We start from the raw sequence: 24,456 nt of genomic DNA on the forward strand, positions 1-24,456 counted from the left end.
GACCCGGTTGGATGAAATGGAGTGGAGGGAAGTATGACAAGAAAAATAAAAATAATTTCCACTTATTACCCAGAGCCATCTTTATAATTGCTATTTCTTCCCTCTTCCTCCTCTTTCCTTTTTCCTCCAACCTCATTCATTCCTTCAAACAATTTCCTTTCTTTCGAGAGCAAGTCTCCGATCTTGAGCTTCGTCGCCAATACTCATTTGTTCGAAAGTTTGAAGAAGCACTTCTCAAACCTCAACCTAACCTTCCCCCTTCACCCCCACATTCACTCAAAGCATTAAGTGTGTGAATTTGTCTCGCATCTGAACCCTGAACCCTTTTGATCCATTCCATTGGTTTTTGGTCTCGCCTTCCCTTACTCCATCGCGTTCTTCCCCACCTTTTCGACGCGTTTTACAGTCCATCCTCAGACCTTGGAGAGATAAGTTTGATCCTTTTTAATCCACGTCGTGATCCCACTGTATTTCGACGAGATTATCTTTGGTATCAACTTTACAATGTCTCCCAAGACTCAAGACATGGTGAACCCCACCCCTGCTGGCGCGTGTCTGACATGGATCTTTGATCATTGCATGCGCTACCCCGGCTCATACGAGATCCCTCTCCGTACTATGTACGATATCAACTGTAACTCAGTAAAGACTGCCAACCGTGGCCCCGAGACCGCTTTCTCCGGACGCAGCTCCGGACGCAGCTCCGCTCGCAACTCCACAAACTCGGCTTCTACCAAATCTCCTCGTTCATCGGCTGGTGAAGACACTATCGACGCCGCTGCCGACTTTCGTTCGCATATGACTTATCAGATTTCTCGTCTGCCCTCGCAACCTTGCTCGCTACCTCCCACCTTCCTGACATCGTTCTTGCGTCGCTGCTTCACCCTCGAGCTGGAGTCTGTTGATTTCCCTCAGGCGCTGACTGCTTTGGACTACTTGAATGATCTGGAGTGTCGCTGGAAGAAAGAGATTTGCTCCGCCATGGAGCGACTGAAGGTCACGCGCGAGGATGCCGCCAACCCTGGCAAGTCAGAGCTTGCTACCGAGTTCCCTGGAGTCATGCTCTGGGTGGAGTCCATGGGTCAGAAGGCTCGCCGTCTTGAGGCATTTTACACGCAGATTTACATTGGCTTGCGTCGTTGGGTACGGGATCTTTTGTATATACACAATTGTGTACAACTCGCTAACATCATTCGATAGACTCTTATTAACGATATGCTTCTTGAGCCCCGTACCAAGGCCAACAACATTGTCATGCTCAATGTCCTCTTCCCTCCCATGTCGTCCGCTTCGGTCACTCCCACTCCTCAATTGACTCACCAGATCCTTCAGTCTCAGCGCGACGGTTTCTGGCAGTATATTGATGTGGTCGACACCCACGGTGGTGATAGACTGGACCCAGTCATCTCTCAGGGTGCTCCCGAAGGCCACGCCACCTCCTGGCCTCTGGTGCACGAAGCACTCGATAAGTACCTCGTTTTGGTTAACGAGGTTATTGACGAGTGCATCTTGATTAACGAGCCCTCCGTGCTTGTTAACAAGCGTGTCTCGATCCACCGGACTCTCCGCGGCAAGAAGGCCGACTCTGGCATTAGCTTCATTCCTCCCCAGATGCAAATTTCTGAGACCATTCCCGAGGAGATTGAGGAGAAGCCTCTTCCTTTCTTTCCTGTACTCAAGAAATCTCACTCGCCTCTGGAGCGTCTGGCTAATGAGCTTCAGCGCCTGCGCAAAAAGTCTAAGGGCATGAAGATAGTTCGCTCGTCGACTTCGATGTCTTCTCGCCCTGCGAGCCAGCAGAGCTATGCTGAGAGCTCTTTCTTTGAGATTGATGAGCAGAAGCGTCGTCGTCTCATTGGTGAGGCCACGACTCGCAAGAACGTGCAGTCTTCTTAGTTCATTACCGACTAAGCGTACTGAGCGGATACTTTGTATTATTGTCGAGTCTGGACTGGACAACATCTACTTTCTATTGCCTCGTCTTCTGCTTACATTGATGACAAGCCCCCATCCAACTAGGGATTCGTTCTTTCTTTTTTCCTTTTGCTTTTTTTGTTTTTGTTTTTTGGAATTCTTATTTTTCTGGAGCGCACGTTTGGAAGGACAGGAAAAGCATACGCGGCGCAGTTTGTGGCTTCTAACGACTTGATGAATGACGACCCCAAAACAGCTTTGAGTTGCTGAACTTAGCTTGAATTTAGCTACACATCAAAATTTTATTTCTTAACAACATTACATATATTAGTGAATTTTGTGCTAGTAAACTAAGAAGTAAGAGTAGTAATCAAGAGAGTAAGCACAGATGCCGCTCTCCATATCAGCAAGCTGCGATAAGATAACGTCAACCATCCAAGGTGTCCATATTGACTTATCTAGTTTGAAAAACCACTGGCTTTTTGAGCCCCAATGCTTGTATTTGCAATCAGTCTTCAATTGCAGAGAAGACACTCTGGCCTCTAATTATAGGAACCTTATGAGCTGACGGGGCCGTCCCCTCTCACATATACCTTTAACACTATTCGTTGCGACAGGATGAGAGTCTCATCACGTTCGCACCCCTCCTGGGGCTGGTGCACCGCTATCGGAGCTCTACTGCCAGGTCTACTAGTGCAAGCCAGTTCAGCAGTCAATGTGGCCCTCCAGGCTTCGTTCGACTCGTCTCCATATCTCGTGGAACTGCTGTACGTTACCAACCAGGCCGACAGCTGACAGCTGACATGAACGAAATGAACACAATTAACGCTTATTCTTGGAACCTAGAGAATCCGCCGCTGAAGAGAACGCTACCTCCTATTTTCCACTGCTCGACCGAATCGCCAGCGGCGCCTTTGAAGATGCTGCAACGGAGAAAGAGCTGTACGACCGCTTCTTGCAGGTCGTTCACGAGGATGAGCACCTTCGTACCCCTGAGAGTATCTCATCTTTTAAGCTTGCGCTTGCGGTTCGATCGTCTGCGCCTCGCATTCAGGCACATTATCAGTTTTATAATACCTCAGTCCAGCAGTCGTTGATGGGTGCTCAAGATGCGGCTTGTCCTGTTTGGGTTCATTCTGAGGGAAAGCAGTTCTGCTCATCGGAAATGGAGCGGGCTCAACAGGATGTTGAAGGGGAATTGTAGGTTACTGGTTATTTGACTTCGCATACTCGAAAATGGGATTCAATTGCTGACTTTAGGCGGTTTACTTGTCGCAGAGATCCTAGGGAATTGCCATTTGACCGAGTTCTCGGAGTTTCGTCGCTTCCACCGGCTGTACTTTATGCGGATATCTCTTCGCCGATGTTCAAGGACTTCCATGAAACATTGAGCGAACTGGCAAAACAAGGGCAGATTTCATACCGTGTGCGCTACCGTCCTCCACAGCATTGGGTCTCTCGCCCGTTGTTTGTGTCTGGATACGGTGTTGAACTTGCCCTGAAGCGTACCGATTATATCGTCATTGATGACCGGGACGCTGAGAAAAACACAAACCCGTCCATCGGCACCGAAGAGTTAAAGGAGGATGCGCCGGATGACTTGCGTCCCCTGTCTTCTTCCGAAGTCTCCAGGCTAGGCTGGAACTCTGTGGCTTATGTGATGGACAGCGAAGATCCCTTAGCCACTTTGATCAAGCTGGCTGAGAGCTTTCCAAAGTATTCGTCTACAATCGCTGCCCACAGTGCCTCAGTCGCGCTGAAGAAGCAAATTCGAGCCAATAGAGGGCGAATGATCCCGCCTGGCCATAACGGTATCTGGATCAACGGTGTTCAGCTTGATCCAAGACAGATCGATCCCTTCTCCCTCCTGGAAATTCTTCGTCGGGAGAGAAAGTTGATTGACAAGTTCCGTGGCCTGGGCCTCTCTGCCACCGATGTAGTGAAGCTTCTTTCGCACCCACTGCTGGCGCAGTCGCAATCAAATGAAGACCCTCAAAGATATGACTACCGTGATGAGATTGAAGGTGGAAATATCATCATCTGGATGAATAATCTCGAAGAGGACGATCAGTACTCCCGATGGCCGAGCGACATCCAATCGGTAGGAGCTTCTGTTCAAATGCAATTATTGTGATGCGCTAATCTTCTTCATAGATTCTCACTACTTCCTACCCAGGCTCTTTGCCACAGGTAGCCCGTGACTTTCAAAATGTTGTTGTGCCGGTTGATCTATCCAATCCTGAAGATATCCTCTTGATTGCCAGACAAGTCCATATGTTCATCCAGCGCAGTATCCCCGTGAGATTTGGCTTTGTCCCAAGTGCTTTGACTCCAGAGTCTACTGCCCAGTTGAAAGTGGCGCATTACCTTTGGGAGACCTACGGGATTGATGCTGTCATCATATACTTGCAGGAGGTGAGTGGATATATGCTGTCTGGCCTGATAAACGGATGAGACTTGCTAACCACTGATCCATGATAGGTTTCCAAGAAAGAAACGTCAGGCAAACCGGATAAACAGGCCTTCGCAACTGCAACGAAAAAGCAGACTCCCATTGATGAAAAGGAAACTCTGTCCATGGACCAGGTGCTGAAAAGCGAGTATTACAAGGACATCGCATCCCGAACAGCTGCTTACCAAAGCCGTCTCGACCTGTCTGATAAACCATCTACACTTTTAATTAACGGAATCCCTATGTCTCGGAATGGCAACTGGATGCAGGATATGAGTTTCGTGGTTGGCCGAGATGTCAAAATGGTCCAGCAGGCTATTGCAGAGGACATCTTTGAAGAAGATGCTTGGTTGCCAGACTTTTTCCTAGCATCGGCATTTGAAAGACGCAATACCTTCATCATGCCCGAAGACCCCAAAAATGTCCGCATCGTGGATCTTGTGGATATATTGGGATCGGAAGCTGGAGTGTTGGCTAGCGTCCCAATGATTAGATCTGAAAAGGGCGCATCGGACAGCGTCCTTGTTATTGTTGTGGGAAACTTTGAATCTGAGGAGGGACTCAGGCTACTGACTAACGCCCTCAAGTTCCGAAAGGAGCACGAAGAGGTTGAAATTCTCATGCTGCATAATGCTGCACAAGATGAAGAGAGCAGCTTGAATCTTGGTAAGCTACAGCACTCGCTTTCCAAGGGTGAGAGCATTGAGGAGATTCTGACCACCCTTGAGTCATCGGAAGACTTGAACGTCGAAGATTCTAAGTCGAAAAGTCAAGACATCATTGCCATCCACCGACGTCTGGCTGAGAAACTTGGCTTTGAGGCTGGGGTGGAAGGCGTGATTGTCAATGGAAGAGCTCTTGGTCCCATCGGAAAGAAGCATACTTTGAGCGTGAGTGAGCTGAACCAACTCATCACTTATGAGTGGACTCAACGTATAGCACCTGCCGCGAAGGCCGCCGAAGGACTTGGACTGGATACAAAGCTCACAAAGCCTCTTGATCTCGTCAAACTTACCTCCCTCGTCGCTCTCTCCTCGGTCTCGGATGTGCCCGATGGGGTTTTCGAAAACACGCCTGATCATAGAATAGATTTGTCCGAGAACTGGGAGACGGATCGCTCTGTGATCACAGTCTCTAACTCCGACGATCCTACTATCCACATCGTTACCATCCTGGACCCTGCATCTGAGAATGCTCAGGAATGGCTGCCAATTCTCAAGGTTCTTTCTGAGCTGGCTAGCGTTCAACTGAAGATTTTCCTGAACCCGAAAGACGAGATCAAGGAACTCCCCGTCAAGCGATTTTACCGATATGTTCTAGGCTCTGAGCCCTCCTTCACCAGTGAAGGATCTATCTCCCGCCCTCAAGCTTCTTTCACCGGTCTGCCAATCGAGGCACTGCTCACACTGAGCATGGATGTACCACCTTCGTGGCTTGTGGCACCCAAAGACTCCATCCATGATTTGGACAACATCAAGCTGAGCTCGCTCAAGCCTGGCACCACTGTTGATGCTATTTATGCCTTGGAGCACATTCTGATTGAAGGACATTCCCGTGATGCCACTACCAAGGTACCACCGCGAGGTGTGCAGCTTATTCTGGGCACAGAGGCGAACCCTCACTTTACCGACACCATCATCATGGCCAACCTGGGCTACTTCCAGTTCAAGGCACAGCCAGGCCTATGGCAAATAAACCTTAAACCAGGACGTAGCGAAAAGCTCTTCCACATCGACAGTGTCGGCGGTCTTGGCCATCGCCCTCAGCCCGGCGACGAGAGCAATGAAGTCACTTTAATGTCTTTCCAAGGCCGAACCCTCTTCCCCCGTCTCTCCCGCAAACCTGGCTACGAAGAAGATGACGTGCTAGAAACGGGCCATTCGACCATGGACTTCGTCTCCAAGGGCTTCAACTTCGCATCAGGAGTCCTCTCCAGCGTCGGCGTAGGCTCCAAAAGCGAAAAACACGCTGATATCAACATCTTCTCCGTGGCAAGTGGCCACCTCTACGAGCGCATGCTAAACATAATGATGGTCTCCGTGATGCGCCACACAAAGCACACCGTCAAATTCTGGTTCATAGAGCAATTCCTCTCTCCCTCCTTCCGCGCCTTCCTCCCGCACCTCGCCCAAGAATACGGCTTCGCCTACGAAATGGTAACCTACAAATGGCCACACTGGCTCCGCGGTCAACGCGAGAAACAGCGTGAAATTTGGGGTTACAAGATACTTTTCCTAGATGTGCTTTTCCCGCTCTCGCTCGACAAAGTTATCTTTGTTGACGCAGACCAAATCGTCAGAACGGACATGTACGACCTCGTAACCCACGACCTAGAAGATGCCCCATACGGCTTCACGCCCATGGGCGACTCACGCACAGAAATGGAAGGCTTCCGCTTCTGGAAACAGGGCTACTGGAGCAACTTTCTCCGCGGAAAACCCTATCACATCTCCGCGCTTTACGTCGTCGACCTCAAGCGCTTCCGCGCCCTCGCGGCTGGAGATAGGTTGCGCGGTCAGTACCAGATGCTTTCTGCTGATCCGAACTCTCTGAGTAATCTGGATCAGGACCTGCCTAATCATATGCAGCATCACATTCCTATTCATAGTCTGCCGCAGGAGTGGTTGTGGTGCGAAACGTGGTGTGCTGATGCAGATCTGGAGTCTGCGAAGACGATTGATCTTTGTAATAATCCGCTTACGAAGGAACCTAAGCTTGCTAGGGCTCGGAGACAGGTTCCTGAGTGGACGGTTTATGATGATGAGATTGCGACCTTGGCATTGAAGCTTGCTGGTGAGGATGAGAATGTTGGGTTTGTGCAAAGTGGTGATGATGTGCCTATTGTTGAGGCTGAGATTGAGAATGGAGACCAAGATGAAGATCAGGATCGTAAAGATGAGTTATAGATGGCCAAGACTATGGTATTTTTACTGTAGAAGATAGAAGCTTGGAACTTGTTCGTACAACCAGTGTACTTGTCATACTCCTTTTAAATTTTCATAGGCTAGGTAGATATAACTCACTCAATACTTTGGCTCATGTTAAGGTGCTTTTTGACTCTCATATCTCAATCGCTGCATTCAAGCTTTGGCGCTCTCGTCGACTTTCCCTCCGCTCAGCCCTCAATCGCTTCCTCTCCTTCTTGGCCTCTTTCCTCGCAACTTTATCATCGATGCTGGTGGGAGGGGGTGAAGCAGGTTCGGTCTTCACGAATTGCTCTTGTTCTAGTTCTTTTTCTTGTAGTTCCTTTTCATGTTGTTCTTTTTCCTGTCGACGACTTTCCCTTCTCTCAGCTCTCATTCGCTTCCTCTCCTTTTTGGCTTCCTTTCTAGCAGTTTCTTGTTCTGGATTGGAAGGAGGCAAGGGTGGAAGTTCATCCTCTGAAGGCTGCTCTTCTACAGGCTCTTCTTCCATAGCTTGCTCCCTTTTGTGACTGAAGAGACGCTTCTTTTCTTTGTTTCTCTGGTCACGCTTTTGATTATTCTTTGGAGTGACGGGATCCTCAGCCTCGGATTTTGCTTCGGCTTCCACTACTGGCTCTTCGTCCATTTCCATCTTTACAGGTGGAGTAGTGTTGTCGGGGGTTGGAGATGCCTCTGGAGATGCCTCTGGCGATGATTGAGGTGGTTGCATGATATCGATATCGGTAAGTTCGGTAGTGTCAATTGCGTCGTGGAATTCATCATCGCTAGAGTCCTGTACTACACTATTGCTTCGTGTTGCCGGTGTCTGAGACCCTCGTTTTCGATCGACAGTAGCAGGATCGTACACAGCGTCAGGATCACCGTTCATACGCCTCCTTCGCACAATCGCCAAGATCTTGCGCCACTTGTCGGCAGTTTGCTGACGGGACCGGGTATTTTTCATTTTGTTACTGATATTACCCCAGTTTATATCAGATAACCTCATTTCGTACACGTCTTTGCCAACATCGATGCCCAGCATCTTGTTCGTTTTCCAGACATCTTCCACAAGATTCATCAATGTACGAGCCTCCTTTTCGGTCCAGAATCCCCGCTTCTGAACATGACGATGTTGTAGTCGGTTCTTCCATCGCTGGACAACGTCGTCTTCGCTGCGGCCAATAAGTCTGGCAATATATGCGAACCTGGACCCAAATTTTTGATACAGAGCTATGAGCTCTTCCTCCTGCTCCTTTGACCACTCATGGGCCTTTTGTAATGAACCCTGGAAGTGTCTTCGCGCGAATCGTGAAAGGGAGCGGGTGTCGCGACGAGGGAGGACTTCATGAATGCGAGCCCAGAACTGCTGCTTCTTACCGAGATCGCTGGCGCACTCGAATCCTGGCCATCCACTACCATTGGGTGTAGAGTGTTGAATCGCGTCATCGAACATTGATGGGCTGAGGCCATGCTCGTTACAGAATGCTACTTTGAAGGCTTCTAGCCTTTGAACTTCTTCTGCGCCAAAGAATCCAATTGTGTTATTATTTTTTTCGCTCTGTCGGGATTTTCTGGGTTTTCGAGGTCTTCCTCTGCTGTCTAAGGCAAGGTCGTTGGTGTCTTCGGTAGTAGGTTGAGCGGAATTTTCTTCAGTCTCTTCAGTGTCTTCCGGAGTAGGTAGCCTGGAGTTAGAGGTTTGAATCTCCGCATCGTCTTGCGTGGATTTGTGAGATTTGAGAGATTTCCGGGCCTTCTTGGGAGCTGAATCTGACTCAGTGTCATCATCCTGCTTTCGCTTAGAATGACGCATTGTTTCTTCCTCTTGATGATTTTCAATATCTAAATCTTGAGAAGATTCATCTGCATTGGACTTGTGGGGCTTTCTTTTCGACTTTTTCTTTTCACTGGTAGTGGGCTGCATGTTCGAGGATCCGACAACTGATTGACGATTAGATTTTTGTAATATAGACTGACAAGCACTTTCACAGATTTTAAAAACTACCTTCACTTTCGATATCACCCCCTCTAACTGACTGGGCAGAAGATCGACGCGCCATTTTGATGTTACGTATAAAAGCGAACGGCGCGAAGATAATAAAATTTGATGGCGGCAGAATTCTCACCGTTGATTTCACCGTTGATTTCACCGTCTTGCCTGGCTTTCCAGGCTCTCTATTATCATGAATTCAGAAAATGACGACCAGTTTAATTTTGAATTTCTATAAAATAGAACCAAGCATAAGATTAATGTTCTGCATCAGTGAAATCGCGCCAAAACATTCACTAAGGATAATATTCTTTGGAATGTTTCACCCATACCATAAGTAAACATCATCGGGTTACATGCTTAAAGCATGAGTGTACCCAACCTGGAGGAGGGTTTGCTCGGTTATCATCAATCTGGGCGTGCTTAATCGTTGATTGGCCCTTTGCGGCCCAATTTGTGTCGCATAATTGTCCCGAAGTGACAGGAAAGCAGGTTTCTTCGATATCAGGGACTTAGTTACCTATGCCCACCTGACATTAGATTTGGTGAAATCATGAGTCCAACTTTAGCTCCCGCAGAACCTTAGACACCAGCTTCTTCTGATCCACTGTGTTCAGATTATTTTCATCAGTGCCCTGTAAGCATCGCCCGATAGCGATTGAGGCTAAAGTGGAACTCTCAGCAGCGTTTGCGCAATCCACCCAGACTTTCCCATTGCGCCCAACGGCGATCTCAAAGCCACCAATGCTCTCAAGCTTCTTGCCTAGTTCAGCAAGAATAACAAGTCCCTCAACAGCGTCATTTTGGTCAGAGGAAGAAGAGCTAGCCTGAAGTAACCGGGCCGCCATACCGGTGGAGATATCAAACACCATTCCGCCTTGAAGAGGGCCAAGACCTCCAGGCTCTGCTTTGCCCGTAGCTGGGTTGACACAAGTAAGCTCAACTTCCGCACCTGCACCAAGACCCATAGATAATACTCGGGCATAGACCAAGTCTCCACCTTTCAACATCGGTCTTGTTTTTTTTGTGGCACCTTCAAACGACAATTGACCCAGAGCTACATGTGGTGTGTTTGGTGTGATTATGCAGTAGAATACATCGACGCCGGAATGGTGAATCTGAGCAATGACGAGGTCGTTGGTTGTAGGGATGTATCGGCGGTTGGGGAAGGAAAGAATAGAAACTTGGTTCCGTCTGGCATCAGTCGTCAAAATACCAGCCTGAGTTGCTGCTACAATTTGCTGGGGCTTTGTGGATTTGGCAGAAGGCTGCGATAGTAGACGGAGACCAGGGCCAATCTTTAGAGGGTTGGTGTTGGTACGAGGAAGCTGATCTTTGGGTATCTCATCTCCAGGGAGAAGGATGAGAGGGGCTGACATGATTTGCCTTGGTGTTGTTGAGGCTTTGAAGGGGCAAGTCCAGGTAATCAGAGACTTAAATCACCACGCGGACTAAATTGTGGGTGAAATAGAGTCGACGACGCAGCAATCGCATTTTGTCGCAAAGAAAACCTGAGGTGGCTGATCTCTTATCACCACGTGATCTGACCAGTCAACGCGCAATGTTTGGTGTTGGTCTGAATGAAATTGGAATACATTCTAGAATGATGTATGCAAGTTGATTGCAGACTCTTAAATATTGATTAATATTATATCTTTGCTAATTCAATTTATATGATATGTTAGGGGGGAGATTATCCGGCCTATACTTCTAGCGCCACATTGGTATCGATAAGCACCAGCCACTAAGGTTTCCTGAAAATCTTCAAATTTTTCGATTTGATTTCCCCTCCATCGACGTCCTGCCCACTTCATCGGTCACTTCCCCTCCATTTATTCTTTCACGCATTTAGACGTGAAAAACATATTATATCTGTGATTTAGGACTTTACCCTCTTCACACTCGATCAAAATGGGTGACGCGACCAACACCGAGGCGGAGCGCTTCGCTATCGGTATCTCCTTTGGTAACACCTCCAGCTCAATTGCTCGTATTTCGCCTGTACGTTGAAATCACTTTATCAAGAATGAATAATAGGGGCTAACACTATCGACAGGAGGGCAAGGTTGAGGTTATCGCCAACGAGGAGGGAGGTATAGTTGCCCACGCTCAATTGCTCAAATCTCACACTGACACTTTTTTTCAGATCGTCAAATTCCCTCTATTCTTTCGTACATTGAGGGAGAGGAATACCACGGCACACAAGCCAAGGCTCAGCTCATCCGCAACTCCAAAAACACAGTAGCATACTTCCGGGATTTCCTGGGCAAGGAATTCAAGGCCATTGACCCAACTCCATGCCATGCGTCTGCCCACCCTGAGCAGAGCAGCTCGACTGTGGCCTTCACCATCCGTGATACCCCCAGCGAGAGCCCCAACACTATCACTGTCTCTGAGATCACCACCCGTCACATTCGCCGTCTCAAGCAGTCCGCTGCCGATTTCCTCGGCAAAGAGGTTAACGCCGCTGTCATCACCGTCCCCACCGACTTCACCGACGCTCAGCGCGAGGCCCTCGTTGCTGCCGCAAAGGCTGCCGGTGTCGAGGTTCTCCAGCTCATCCACGAGCCCGTTGCCGCTGTTATGGCCTACGATGCCCGCCCCGAGGCCCCTGCTGTCAGCGACAAGCTTGTCGTTGTCGCTGATCTTGGTGGCACTCGCTCGGATGTGGCTGTTGTCGCTTGCCGTGGCGGCATGTACACCATCCTGGCTACTGCCCACGACTACGAGCTGGGTGGAGCCTCCCTCGACCAGATCATTATTGACTTCTTCGCCAAGGAGTTTATCAAGAAGCACAAGACCGATCCCCGCGAGGATGCCCGCGGTCTGGCCAAGCTTAAGCTTGAGTGTGAGGGTACCCGCAAGGCTCTTAGCCTGAGCGCCAACGCCCAGCTGAGCATTGAGTCTCTTGCCGATGGCATTGACTTCAGCTCCACCATCAACCGCACTCGTTATGAGCTGCTTTCCAACAAGGTCTTCGGTCAGTTCATTGATCTGATCCAGCAGGTTATCAAGAAGGCTGAGCTCGACGTTCTCGATATCGACGAGGTCATCTTCTCCGGTGGTGTCTCTCACACTCCCAAGATTGCCCAATTGGCCAGCAACATCTTCCCCGAGAAGACCGTCATCCTTGCCCCCTCGACCTTGACTACCGCCATCAACCCCTCCGAGCTCTCTGCCCGCGGTGCCGCATTCCAGGCCTCCTTGGTGCAGGAGTTCGATGTCGAGGACATCGAGCAGTCAATTCACCCCATGGTGACTGTCATTCCCCACCTGACCAAGGCCATCGGTGTCGAGTTCTCTTCCGGCTCCGAGCTTGCCTTCACACCTCTGCTGAACGTTGCAACCGCCCTTCCCGCTCGCCGCATCGCCCAGTACTCCGCCCCCAAGGAGGGTGGTGATGTCCTGATCCGCGTGTGTGAGGGTGCCCACGAGATCAAGGTTACTAAGCCCGAGCCCAAGGCCAAGCAGGAGAAGCCTGCCGATGATGAGGACTCTGACTTCGATTCTGACGAGGAGGAGGAGGATATCCGCGAGATCATCTGGAAGACCGAGAAGCCCATTGCCGAGCTTGCCGTCAAGGGTATCAAGGCCGGTGGTAAGGTCGAGGTCATGGTCCACGTCAACCCTGACCTTGGTCTTCAGATCACCGCTCGCGAAGTCGGTGGCAGCACCGCTGTTCGTGGTGCTATCAACGGCTCCGCTTAAATTCCCTTTTCTTCCTCTCAAACCCCACCTGATCCCCTTAATGGTCTGATGATACATGCATGATTGATAGAGGTTATCTATTTTCCTTTCTGTGGCCGTCACTGACTTGTTGGAGTCACCTGTTTTCTCTATTTCTCGCGTACATCGAACCTCAACCCTCATAGACTCAATTACACAAAATGCTTGACCCAACATTAAATTATTCTGATGGAAGTAAAAAGTTGAGGCATTTCCACTGCAAACAAGACAGCAATAGGATAGCAAGTAAGAAGATGACGTTGGAGTTATAAAGAAAGTAGGCCTGAAAAGCCAGGCTAGTAATATATTCAGCAGAAAAAACAAAAATCTGATTAACTACAACGAATTAGATAAAAGTTGTAGGTTTATAAAACATCAGATAAATCCAGGTCCACCTGGACCAACCATAAAGTGAGATCGTTAATAATCATGGGCATCGGAAGACAAAATGGCCAATATTAATTCAGATGAGGCGTAGATCCGAGGGTACATTAACGATCGTGGAAAGGTCATAATGCCATGAAAGGAGTGATAGTACACAGTGAAACCACCGAGGCGTGTGAAGCGGGAAAACTTAGGACGTTGCAGGATTCAAACCTTGGAAGTCGCTAGTTTGTAGGGCCCTAGCTTGGGCTTTCTTCCGCCGAGTTTATAAAAATTAGTGGGCGGTCGTATAAAGTACATTTTAGACATAGGTTGCCCTAGTCTCATGGGTTCCAATGGGTTGAGTGGCTTCAATGGGTCCATGGGGTCCAACTGTTTCGTAGGTTTGCTGTGGCTCTGCATTCTTCTGGCTACGTACGCTGTTCGAGCGCGCTGAGAAGAAGCCGCGGCGGCGTTCTTTCCGTCCGCTGTATCCACCACCAGTATCTTTTCGACCGACAGCACCACCAAGGCAGTACATCAGAGAAGAAAGGAACAACAAAGCACATGCAGTCCACATGAATGCGAATGCGTAGACACCTAGCTTTGCAGATTGACCATTACTGAGGAAGGCGTGGCGTCCCTGGACATACACAGCACTAAATTTCGAAAGTCAGCAACTGGAAACGGAGTATATGAAAATGAGAGGCTCCATACGTCATGAGAGAGGTTGTGATGACCTGGAAGACCAGAGCAAGCCAAGAGAGGAAACCGGAGATGTAGCTGCCAATGCGGGTGCACATGGCTAGTAGGCCAGTGAAGAGTGCCAGAGCAGCGAAGAACAGACCGATGATCATGAAAGGAAACATGAACCGGGAAATCAAGTAGTAGTGATTAGTCCTGGAGCTTCTATTAGTCTAAAACTAGGTACTGAAACTGACAGGTTACTCTTGACTTACCCAATGAACTGCTTAGGGACATTGGTGGTGGTATCGAAGTTGCGGCTTCCCGGAGGATCAAAGGGGAAATCAGGGTGAGATTTTCCACAATCATTCAGGCCATTTTTGACTGCGCATACATTCCAGAACGTCCAGCGAGAGGTGGTTGGAGCACCTGGGATATTGCCTGTTCCCGCTTGCATGAAGTATATCTTGTTCAGCGGGAGATGGTTGCTTGTACCCGCCAAAATAGTAAGAAACATGAGCAAGAGGGCACTGGCCATGAAGAATAGGCCTAAAAAGCCCAAAGCTGCTCCTATAATGCCGAGCCTGGTTAGTATATGATGTTAATTTGAGTTGATCGTACACTCACTGCTAACACCCATAATGTTATGTAGTTCAGTTGAACTAGCTGAAGCCGCTCACTTGGATATACGAGAATATGGAAAAAGGAGAACGAATTCAATCTCCAATCTTGCCTTGAAGCCGGGGAGAATCTCGATTTGATGCACAAATGTGTGGAGCTGAGGACGGGCAAGCAAACTGAAAATTCGAGAGGAGATGGATTCAAGTAGGATTAGAGTAAGCTTGGTACCGGAGATATCCGGCCAATGAATATATTAGCATCATCGGTATCAGCATCACTTTGAGGTTCATAGGGTAGTAGATCAAAACGTCATGTTTGCCAGCCCTGAGTAGAGTTGCCTAGGGCTCCACTTTAATTACCCCACCATATGTCCTAATTCAGCTTAGCCTATATTAAAAATGACGTTACCTAAACTGCATCAACTCAACTTTCAACTCTTCCTCCACTTTGTGACGTGGTCCTCTCTCCCTAAACTTTACCCATTTGAGCTGGTTTTGTTGGTTTCTAAGTTGATTTTTCCTTGCTACGCCACACACTCAACACACGTCATGGCCACTTGGGCATACCCACCACTACCTACAGATCAGTTGAATCGTGAGGCCGATAATGCACTGGTACGTCCAATCATCAATGTGGCTTACCGCTAGATCGGACTCCTAGTGGCACCATGCCTTGCTATGGTGGCACAGGTATAATCTACAGGGATCATTGTGGATCTTGATGCCAACCCATTTCTTCAATTCTAGGCTCGCGAGCTTGAGTGGCTACTTAAGTCACTCCAACAGTCACTCGTTTCTCTGAAGGAAGGTTTACAAGAGTGCGCCGCACTGTTAGCACCTCAGGAACCAGGGTCAACCTTGGTTCTATCGTCGCTTCGGTCGGAAAATGTAAAGGGCTTCATCACGAGAGTTGGCACCAAAGTGGTCAAAGGGGTGAGTGTTGCTCTTGAATACGGTGTCGCGAAGCAGTGTTAACGTCTGATTCGTTAGGACATTCAACTCCGTCTAAACTCATTGCCGCCTCCAAGGGGTGCCCCTAGCACTCGATTGACGCTGTCGCAAACTGCTGCAGCTCCTGATTTGGTCCTGCCCCAGCTTGTGTCAGTGCGCAATCTGGTCAACGAAAGCTTGGATATCGTCGATGTGAGCACTTACACGGGTGACCCCCTCAATGCAGGCTTTATCTTTAGCCAGTTGCATCTCTTAAAAGAGGCGATCAGTGAGGCAAGGCAGATGCTGAAGGGGGAAGGGGGCCTGCGAGGTAATTGGTGGGAATCCAGTGCTGCTGACAACGTAAGGCCAAGGTTAATACTAACCTGTGAATCCGAAACTGATGAATACTTATACAGATGTTTGACCCCCCACCTCCCCCTTACCTCTCATTCCACCTTTCTATCGCAGACTCAGCGATTGTTTTGCTTCTTCGTACCTTGGAGGGTAACAACCAAACTCACGCACCTACGGCCTTTGCATCGGACATATCATTAACCGGCTTCTCCCTCCGCGATCGATTTTTTGGAACTCGGCAACGAGCGCATGACGAGGTTGGCGAGATCTTTACCTGGCACGGGGAGCCAGTACACGTAAAAGAAAAGGTTCGTGTAGAAAGCCAGGATCCCAGCTTGATGTCGGTTATGGCCAAGTTGTCTGCCCTAGAGCATGAGGTGATGCGATGTGTAGCTGCATTAGGAATGCTGATGGGCAATGAAGACACAGAGAGTGAGGCTTAGATATCACATTGATATGTAGATAACCATAGTATAAGTAACTCCTAGCCAGCAACAGCAACCAAATGGATATGTGGGGCCTTCAGGGCTTTCATAGAAAATCTAGACTTGTCATCATTCACTCTTTAGCCATGTAGATATTATTGGGGAAATCGATTGAGGACCTGTGGCTCACCTAATTTCATGGTAGCATCTGTTTACACAGAGTTCTCGTATGTAGATCCTCTTGTGGAGAATAAGAAGCTCTGCAGTCTATGTGGGTGGAGACTAAAGGACTGATAACGGATAAGGAAGCTCCAGAGCTTGACTGGCCAATCAGCAGTGCGCATTTACTGAACATCAAATTTCTGGACTTTTTTCCCTTCCCCAAGAATCGAAAGCGTGAATCGGTATGCTTTCCAACCCTTCAAATTCAAGGGTTTGTAGCCCATATGTGCGGAATATGCTGTGCCCACGGGTCTCTCGTCTTAAATCTCGGACCACGAGGTTGCTAGCATCGCGACAGAAAAGAAGCATTGCTCAACTGCGATCCACTACATTGACTTCTGAACTACAATCTCGCCAGAAAAACATTATACAAACATCCAATCCCCAACGGAATGTCGTACACCGATTCTCCACTGCAACTGAGGCGTCGGACGAGCCGGCACGAACTCCGACTGAGGCTATTAATACCTTGATCGAGCGTATCAATAAGAATGACGATGATATGGCAGTTTTAATGGAGGAGCTGGAACTGCTTGACGACCCAGATATTGTGAACGATTCTGCCGTTGAAGATGCTACTCAATTCGAGGACCTACTCAACGCCCGCGACAACTACACTTCGGAGGAGTGGGTGAAGATGGTCAGGCAAGGTTTCGGCGACACAATCCCAGAAGGAACCCTTGATGATGCCGATCTGCGACTTTATACTAGTCTCTATGGAGAGCCTGTTATTCGGGATATAGAAGATTTCGTCCTAGAGGGCATGGAGGCAGAAGAAGATGAGGATTCTCAACGCTTGTTCCGCGAAGACGGGCAGGGGGGTGGGAAGAAATTGAGCACCAGAAAGACGCAGAAATAGAAGAAGACATTCCTGTGGTCTACGACATGGAAGGTAATACGGAGGAAGAAACAATCGCCATGCGGCGTACTCGAGAAGTTGCCGAGCAACTGGGCGGCGAGATCATGCTGGAGCAGTTTGAGAATGAGGCTTTCCCAGACTCAGCCCCACGATCCCATCCCATCACCATGGAAGGGAAATTTCAGACAAATCCCAGCACCGTTAACTTGCCAAAGGATACTTTTACTGGCCCTATCTCGGTCATTCTATCGGAGTACTCCAATAAGCATATAGCGGAGACTGCTCATCGCCTGTTTGGTGGACCAGGACTTCCTCATTCTACTACGACTCCGCCTCCGCGTGCACAACTACCTCAGCTTCCGATTCCGCTCCATGCATCGCAACGTCACATGGGAGACATGGAGGCCAATGCCTACATTGCGGCCTTATACCCCGGGATGTATGCTTCCACTCTCAGTGTCCTCGCTGAAGTGCGGAAGCGTCTTGGGACAGACTGGCTTCGCCGCTTGATATATCAAGAAAAAGGACCTAATGTCCTCGATGCCAGTGCCGGCGGTGCTGGTATCTTGGCTTGGCGAGATGTCGTCAACGCTGAATATCAAGTCATGGTTCCTGATCATCCCGAAGGTGCACCGGTTCCATATGGTAGATCAACGGTAGTGACGGGTTCACACACACTTCAGCTGCGAGCGGCAGCAATTCTAGAGAACACGACGTTCCTTCCTCGTTTACCGGATTACGTTCATGTGCGTGACAAGGCAACCCTAGATGACGAGCGTGCCATTCAGCGCAAGCAATACGATGTCATCATTGCACCACACTCTCTACTCGGACTCACTGAAGATTATGAGCGCAAAGAGCACGTGGAGAAACTATGGGAGCTGCTCAACCCTGATGGCGGTGTTCTGATTCTGCTAGAGAAGGGTCGCCAGAAGGGGTTTGAGGCCATTGCCGGTGCTCGTGAAATGCTCCTGCGACGACATATTGCGAGTCCAGGCTCTACAGAATATGAAAGTTCCCTTGATTCCCCTGACGAAAGTTTGACTGTGCAGAAAGAGACGGGTATGATCATCGCCCCCTGCACAACTCACTCGACCTGTCCGATGCACAACTCAGCAGGCCCGATGAAAGGTCGCAAAGACTACTGCCACTTTGAGCAACGGTACATCCGGCCTCCCTTCCTCCAGCGTATTATGAATGCCAAAGACCGCAACCACGAGGACATCAAGTATAGCTACATTGCCGTCCAACGTGGTGTAGATCTGCGTCAGCAGCAGGGTATCCGCCAGGATACTGAAAGGACAGATGCTGCCTTCGAGGGATTTGAGCATCTTGAAGATGCCCAGCCAAGTGCTGAATTTAACCCGCTCTCCCTTCCTCGTGCCGTCTACGCGCCCATGAAACGCCGTGGTCACGTCATCTTTGACCTGTGCACGCCAGCGGGTAAGATTGAACGCTGGACGGTACCCCGATCTTTTAGTAAACAGGCCTACCGTGATGCTCGCAAGTCTAATTGGGGTGACTTGTGGGCACTGGGGGCCAAGACACGTATCCCTCGCAAGTTGAATTTGGGCTCCAGCGAAGGCAAGAAAGAGCGTCTTGCTCGACGAGCAGCTGACAAAGCCGCACGCGAAGAGGAAGATGAGTTTGATGATGAGTATGACGAAGAAGACGCTGGGTTGGATGATGGAGTAGAGGCTCCCGTACGGAAGCAAGGCCAGCGTATTCCTAGCTGGAAGAAGCATAATGACAAGAAGAAGCAGAGACAGGCGCAGAAAAAGCAGGATACATGCTGATATTCTTAAAAAGGAATGAGCATTGGTTTGCTAGCGTATGTATATGAAGGTTCTGGTTTATCATAAATGATTAACTGGCCCCGGAGCCACGGCATGGGCATGTCAAGATTAAGTTTTGTATATTTAGATATCACTCTCACATCAACCTAGGACAAATAAATCATAAATATATTCTCTTCTCAAAGGTTCATTTTTCAATCGTTTGAATTCATTGTTTTGGGTATATCATGATAGTTCAATGCTTCGTTGCACCATTTGCCAGGCGTGCTGTTGAAAAAGTATGCCGGCCTGGACTTACTGTCCGCTCTCGACCAAGAACCTCACTGCGTAGCCATACTCTTCCTAAGCTGCCGCTGCCTCTGGGTATTTTGCAATTCTAGCCGTTCCACAACATACTTCAGCCGCTCCTTCTTTTGTACCAATCTCCGCAACTCTGCAGACTTTGCTGCGGCATTGCTTGAAGGAACCCGAGCTGCACTACTGCTATGGGGTAGACCGCGACTCACTGGGGCCCTACCCTCTGGATTGGACGAGAGCCGACCTTCTTGAAGGTCACATTTGGCTTTCAGGCCCTGCTCACGACGTGCGAGCTTTTCGACATGGTTCGAAGCGAGAGATAGTAGGTGGGCGATGCTAGGGGTGATCTCATCTAGAAGGGATTTCTGCGCTTCGCGTAGTGTTGGCTCTGGCAGTAGTTCAAAGTGCTGTATTGTGGTGTTAGAAAACCATGACTATAAAATCTCCCGAGGGTCGTACCCGTGTTGTCTGGAGGACCTTGCAGAGGCGGGGGAAGTCATTGACGCCCTCATCTAGGGTAGAGATAGAGTTGTCGAGGAGCTGCAAAGAGGACTGTAGCGAATAAACTGATGACGATAATGAAGAAGCCATGATGGGGTTACTGTCGATAGATAGTCACTGTAAACAAGAACCGGCATGTTTATCGGGTCTGATCGGGTAAAGCGGCCATCAGCGCTAAAAGCGGCAAGGTTATCTCGGAACGGGCAAACTCCAAACCTCACTCCTCGACTTCCTCACCATCACCTCCCCGCAACCAACGAATCACCCTTTCGTACTCTCTACTCTCACCATGTCTCTCCTCGGAAAGAAGTTCCCCGGCGCTCTCGGTACGTTACGCTTGGAAATTGAAATGCGCCTCGTATGGAGGGCGCAGACAAGAGTTCAATTGACTAATGCATCTCTACAGCCAAGCCCATGACCCCCTTCTTCGCTGCCGGTACGCTCAATTGAAACCCCTATTCAACTCTGGTGTCCTGGAATATGAGGCAACAGTTAATCAACGAACCTGACCTCCCTGATTCGCGACCGAGTTATCCGCCATCAGACCCATGTTCTAACTTGTTCCCTTTCTAGGTCTTATCGTCTTGTACGGAGTCAACTCCCTCCAGAATGCTCTGATCAACAGTAAGTATTATTGGTCATACCCCATGGCCATATTTGATTTCCATGCAATCAAAGCCAGGGTCTATACTCGGTTGGATTGCATGGCGAGCCCAGGCTCGATTATGGATCATTGACTGACCTCAATTCTAGCTGCTGAGTTCAAGAACGACCCCCGCAACCCCAACGCTAAGGTCGGTGGTCACTAAATTCGCCCAATCGAGAAGACCTACGCGATTCCACCAATTGTGGCGTAAAGCCAGAGCGGATCGAGTCGTTAGACATGTTTGTTGATGGAACTTTTGCTGTGGACTATGATCACGGCTCGCAATTGTGTGTTTTACGTTCGCGGGCAGTTTGCCCACTGTCCAAGCATATAGAATATACCTGAAAGGTTACTTGGATCAATTCACAAGCTGTACAACTACTGGATTGCGATGTTGGGGACTTCCGATGCCCTTTGTAAAACGTACCTGATTTGAACTGGCCAATTAGGACGATTCCTCAGGCTTCCTCCCGGCCACTCCGAGGCAACTTGGAGGGAGTCCAAAGAGTCTCCAGTCATAGCTTGTCGGTGTAGTTCTAGGGCGAGTTATATATCGCCACCAACCAAAGAATTTGCGCCAATTCTTGTATCTCCTCTTTCTTCTAGTACTTCCAAGACCTTGAAATTCTACTCCAGACAATAAATAAAGACAGTCAATTTAGAGTATTGCGGATTTCCAGGTGCATTAAATCTTTAAGGCGACGCTAAACCCGATTTGGATTATCCGCATCTTTTCGCGATCCGCTTGCCGACGACGACGTTCCTCCCCAGCTTCAAATCCAACTCCACTCCCACATCAGAAGTTGTCAACATGTCAAAAGTAGCATCCTTGTTCCGCCCTAAGAAGCTGGATCTCTCCGGCTTCGTTAACATCCGTGTAATCCGAGACCACAACCGGCGCAATGCGTTCGAGAAGACCGAGCCTGAACGGTAAGCCTGCACCATGACTATGACTAAGATGGCATGAAGTGTGCTATTGAGTCTTAATCAATTGAATTCAATTGAACAAAATCTGACAATTCAACAGACAAGCACTCCGCTATGTGATTCGCAACACAAGTCTCCCAGGCCGAGTCCGTGCCCAGGCCCAGCTTCAGCTTTCTCAGATGGAGGCCTACACCCGTCCAACTCAGATCAAAAACCGATGTGTGGCATCAGGAACTTCTCGTAGTGTGTTCCGGGATTTCAGACTCAATCGGGTGAGTAAATGGACACCTGTGGTTGGCAGATTAGTTTTTGATCGATGTATGACTGACTGACATTTTATTTTGTTAATAGTACCAATTCCGTATGCAGGCTCTTTCTGGTGAATTACCTGGCGTCAAGAAGGCAAGCTGGTAGAAGGGAATATTTCAGTGATACGATAGTATGCAGGTGTGCACCGCGGCGTTATTCATTTCAAGCTTGTATAGTATGCAATACCATTCAATCAGTTTTTATATCAAGCTCTATTCTTTTCAGGCTCACTTCCAATTTGTATACTCTACTTGGTGCCTGGATTCCTTATTTGTTTATCAAACACATGGCTTTCTGTTCATTCACCTTCACCATGTTGATTTTCAACAACACCTTCTGGTTTCTGTTAATCTTTCTCGTCAACACTTTCCTCCTCTACCAATATCTATTCACCACGCATCTCTTCTTCCGCTGCCATATTCTTATCAATTTCCAACTCCTTTACCTGCTTCCACTCCTTTGCTCCTACTTGAAACAACTGTCTTCCAGTATGTTTATCTTCAAAGATGAGGACCTTCCGGCGGATTTCACCTTCCCTAAAGACCTGAAGAGTCTTGGGTAAGTTTCAAGTGACTTCAATCAATCTCATCTTACAGTTTTCTAATCGATCCCAGATTTTTCATCAATGAAAACGATCAGATTCGCAAAATTGACAACCCCGACGAAGGCTTTACCTATCGCATCAACCACAATGATCGCTACAACCAAAAGCATCGCGAGGCAGTCAATGGTAGATCAAAAAATCATTGAAAAGAAAAGTTAAGGCTGACTTCACAAAAATTACAGGGTGCACCCGCCAGATTGTCCTTGATCGTCTGCACAATCTTGGGTTGACCGAGTACCCCATCCCCGAGCCCGACATGATCTCTGACGATCTGCGTCAGAACGTGGATATCCCCGTGATTCCTATTCTAATGACAGATAACTGTTACTCTGCAAAGCGAATTGTGATTGTTTTGGGCGACCCTGGCCAGGACCTGGGTATCTGGAGTTACCGAGCAATTGGAGAAGATGGAATCAATGCCGGCTCCATGGTTGATTTTGCAAAGGCTGTTCTGGGCGTCGGCGAGAACAGGAGCACTGATATCGCTCTGGTTATTGCAAACACTGGCCAATTGCTTTATAGCTGGGCCGAGGGTAAAGCCATGACCCAGGAAAGCTGGGTCGCCGCTGATCGACCTTACGCCACTTGGGGACAGCCAACCCTGACCTTTCGCAACAAGGCACCAACCAGCCAGACTGTAGCCGAGCATGTGGCAGCAGTTTTCATTGAATACATCTCGAAAGTCATAAAAATTGACTCCCATTCACTCATTGATGTGATTGGTATGTCTGAGGGTGGGCTCGCCGCTATTGACTTTCTTAAGGAAAGATGTAATTCTCCCGAGATCAGGTTCCAGATCTTCCAACGCTATTATTGATGCTAACAGAAATTTACCAGGGTCTGATTGGCGCCCGTACATCAACGGAATTGCCCTTGGTGCTCCCCTACAGAGCGAGTACGGTGGTCAGTTTGACCCCAAGCTTGTCGATGACCTTACCACCTTCACATCTTTCCTTGCACGCCGTGGACGCTCATATGTCCTACACAAGAAGCGTATTGGCCGTTATATCCCAGGAGATTGGGAGGTCACTGGATGCAAGGTCTACTCTTCAGGAGAGGAGCTCAACCAGGAATGTATTCTCCGTCGGGCCTGGCCCGATATCATTGACTGGTTGAATCTCTTACATCAGGATCCCAAGTGGGAGGATGACCTAAGTGCAGACGCCCAGGTGGAGTCAGACTCGGAGGATTCGTCCTTCGAGTTCGACGACCACTGGGACGACGCCTGGGACTCTGATCTTGGTGAGCCTGCAGAGATTTCTGATTCGGAGGTCGTCCCCGAGCTGGACCCTGTCATTCAGACAGCGTAAGTTGGCCGGGAGGGAAGGTGGGTAAATGCCAGGGTGGGAGGAAGGGAGCATCACCAAAAATGTTGGCTAGTAAGTAGAGCGCCCCAGGGGGACAGAAAATACCCCGGATCAATGCGATTGTCTTTTCTCTCTCAACCCATACTTTCAGTGGTGTTCTCTGTAGCTTCCTAAACGTAAGCATTTTAGTACCTAAATCTGAAGATCTCGACATTGTAAGGATATCTAGGTACTTCCAGGGTTGGGGACGTTCATGTAAATAGTCCACGGGTATGCCCGTTGGACCCCTGGCAGTATATCCATGGGAATTTTCATTTAATACATCCAAAGACCTATTAAAGAGTCATATATAATCTTCGATATTAAAATTATCCCCATGAGAGGTCAGGGACCTTAAGAATAGCTGCGATATTACTACTATATAGACTGGATCGAATTGACAAACTGTAGTAATTAAGCTCGTCTTATATAGAATTAGCAGTAATGTAGATTGAGTACTAAAGCGAAGTCGGGGATGTTTTTATCGAGTAATAGAAAAGTAAATCGGAGGAAAGCGGACGTTGAGGTAGTTTTGATCGAGTAACAGCAGATAAAGCGGAGATAAGGAAGGCGAGGTCCGATTTAGCG

At 48.7% G+C, this 24,456-nt stretch overlaps 10 protein-coding genes across 10 annotated transcripts; 6 read left to right on the forward strand and 4 right to left on the reverse strand.

The window, feature by feature from the left end:
* Positions 1–504: 504 nt before the first annotated feature.
* N7495_008489 (uncharacterized protein) lies at positions 505–1,896 on the forward strand (the record flags this gene model as incomplete). The annotated part of the gene is made up of 2 exons (XM_057211140.1): positions 505–1,143; positions 1,201–1,896. 2 exons carry the CDS (start codon positions 505–507, stop codon positions 1,894–1,896), a joined length of 1,335 nt encoding a protein of 444 aa, XP_057060683.1.
* Positions 1,897–2,532: 636 nt separating this feature from the next.
* N7495_008490 (putative UDP-glucose:glycoprotein glucosyltransferase) lies at positions 2,533–7,272 on the forward strand (the record flags this gene model as incomplete). The annotated part of the gene is made up of 5 exons (XM_057211141.1): positions 2,533–2,681; positions 2,761–3,114; positions 3,175–4,015; positions 4,069–4,329; positions 4,396–7,272. The coding sequence occupies 5 exons, from the start codon at positions 2,533–2,535 to the stop codon at positions 7,270–7,272; spliced, it is 4,482 nt and encodes a 1,493-aa protein (XP_057060684.1).
* A 154-nt stretch (positions 7,273–7,426) lies between these two features.
* Positions 7,427–9,190, reverse strand: N7495_008491 (MYB DNA-binding domain protein; the record flags this gene model as incomplete). Its single annotated transcript, XM_057211142.1, has 1 exon — positions 7,427–9,190. One exon carries the CDS (start codon positions 9,188–9,190, stop codon positions 7,427–7,429), a length of 1,764 nt encoding a protein of 587 aa, XP_057060685.1.
* Positions 9,191–9,807: 617 nt separating this feature from the next.
* Positions 9,808–10,635, reverse strand: N7495_008492 (exosome non-catalytic core subunit RRP40; the record flags this gene model as incomplete). The annotated part of the gene is made up of 1 exon (XM_057211143.1): positions 9,808–10,635. One exon carries the CDS (start codon positions 10,633–10,635, stop codon positions 9,808–9,810), a length of 828 nt encoding a protein of 275 aa, XP_057060686.1.
* A 532-nt stretch (positions 10,636–11,167) lies between these two features.
* On the forward strand, positions 11,168–12,964 carry N7495_008493 (ribosome-associated complex protein SSZ1; the record flags this gene model as incomplete). The annotated part of the gene is made up of 3 exons (XM_057211144.1): positions 11,168–11,257; positions 11,313–11,349; positions 11,403–12,964. 3 exons carry the CDS (start codon positions 11,168–11,170, stop codon positions 12,962–12,964), a joined length of 1,689 nt encoding a protein of 562 aa, XP_057060687.1.
* A 703-nt stretch (positions 12,965–13,667) lies between these two features.
* On the reverse strand, positions 13,668–14,669 carry N7495_008494 (SUR7/PalI family protein; the record flags this gene model as incomplete). The annotated part of the gene is made up of 4 exons (XM_057211145.1): positions 13,668–14,004; positions 14,063–14,245; positions 14,305–14,599; positions 14,657–14,669. 4 exons carry the CDS (start codon positions 14,667–14,669, stop codon positions 13,668–13,670), a joined length of 828 nt encoding a protein of 275 aa, XP_057060688.1.
* A 1,329-nt stretch (positions 14,670–15,998) lies between these two features.
* N7495_008495 (uncharacterized protein) lies at positions 15,999–16,379 on the forward strand (the record flags this gene model as incomplete). Its single annotated transcript, XM_057211146.1, has 1 exon — positions 15,999–16,379. One exon carries the CDS (start codon positions 15,999–16,001, stop codon positions 16,377–16,379), a length of 381 nt encoding a protein of 126 aa, XP_057060689.1.
* A 439-nt stretch (positions 16,380–16,818) lies between these two features.
* On the forward strand, positions 16,819–19,238 carry N7495_008496 (tRNA methyltransferase RSM22; the record flags this gene model as incomplete). The annotated part of the gene is made up of 2 exons (XM_057211147.1): positions 16,819–17,404; positions 17,449–19,238. The coding sequence occupies 2 exons, from the start codon at positions 16,819–16,821 to the stop codon at positions 19,236–19,238; spliced, it is 2,376 nt and encodes a 791-aa protein (XP_057060690.1).
* A 320-nt stretch (positions 19,239–19,558) lies between these two features.
* Positions 19,559–20,126, reverse strand: N7495_008497 (DASH complex subunit SPC19; the record flags this gene model as incomplete). Its single annotated transcript, XM_057211148.1, has 2 exons — positions 19,559–19,942; positions 19,995–20,126. The coding sequence occupies 2 exons, from the start codon at positions 20,124–20,126 to the stop codon at positions 19,559–19,561; spliced, it is 516 nt and encodes a 171-aa protein (XP_057060691.1).
* Positions 20,127–20,325: 199 nt separating this feature from the next.
* On the forward strand, positions 20,326–23,832 carry N7495_008498 (uncharacterized protein; the record flags this gene model as incomplete). The annotated part of the gene is made up of 11 exons (XM_057211149.1): positions 20,326–20,362; positions 20,443–20,472; positions 20,610–20,660; positions 20,790–20,837; positions 21,381–21,612; positions 21,710–21,881; positions 21,961–22,019; positions 22,144–22,476; positions 22,533–22,648; positions 22,705–23,244; positions 23,360–23,832. The coding sequence occupies 11 exons, from the start codon at positions 20,326–20,328 to the stop codon at positions 23,830–23,832; spliced, it is 2,091 nt and encodes a 696-aa protein (XP_057060692.1).
* Positions 23,833–24,456: the final 624 nt, after the last annotated feature.

Source organism: Penicillium taxi (genome assembly GCF_028828555.1).
Source record: "Penicillium taxi strain IBT 34144 chromosome Unknown utg000005l_segment0_segment0, whole genome shotgun sequence".
NCBI classification, from domain to species: domain Eukaryota; kingdom Fungi; phylum Ascomycota; class Eurotiomycetes; order Eurotiales; family Aspergillaceae; genus Penicillium; species Penicillium taxi.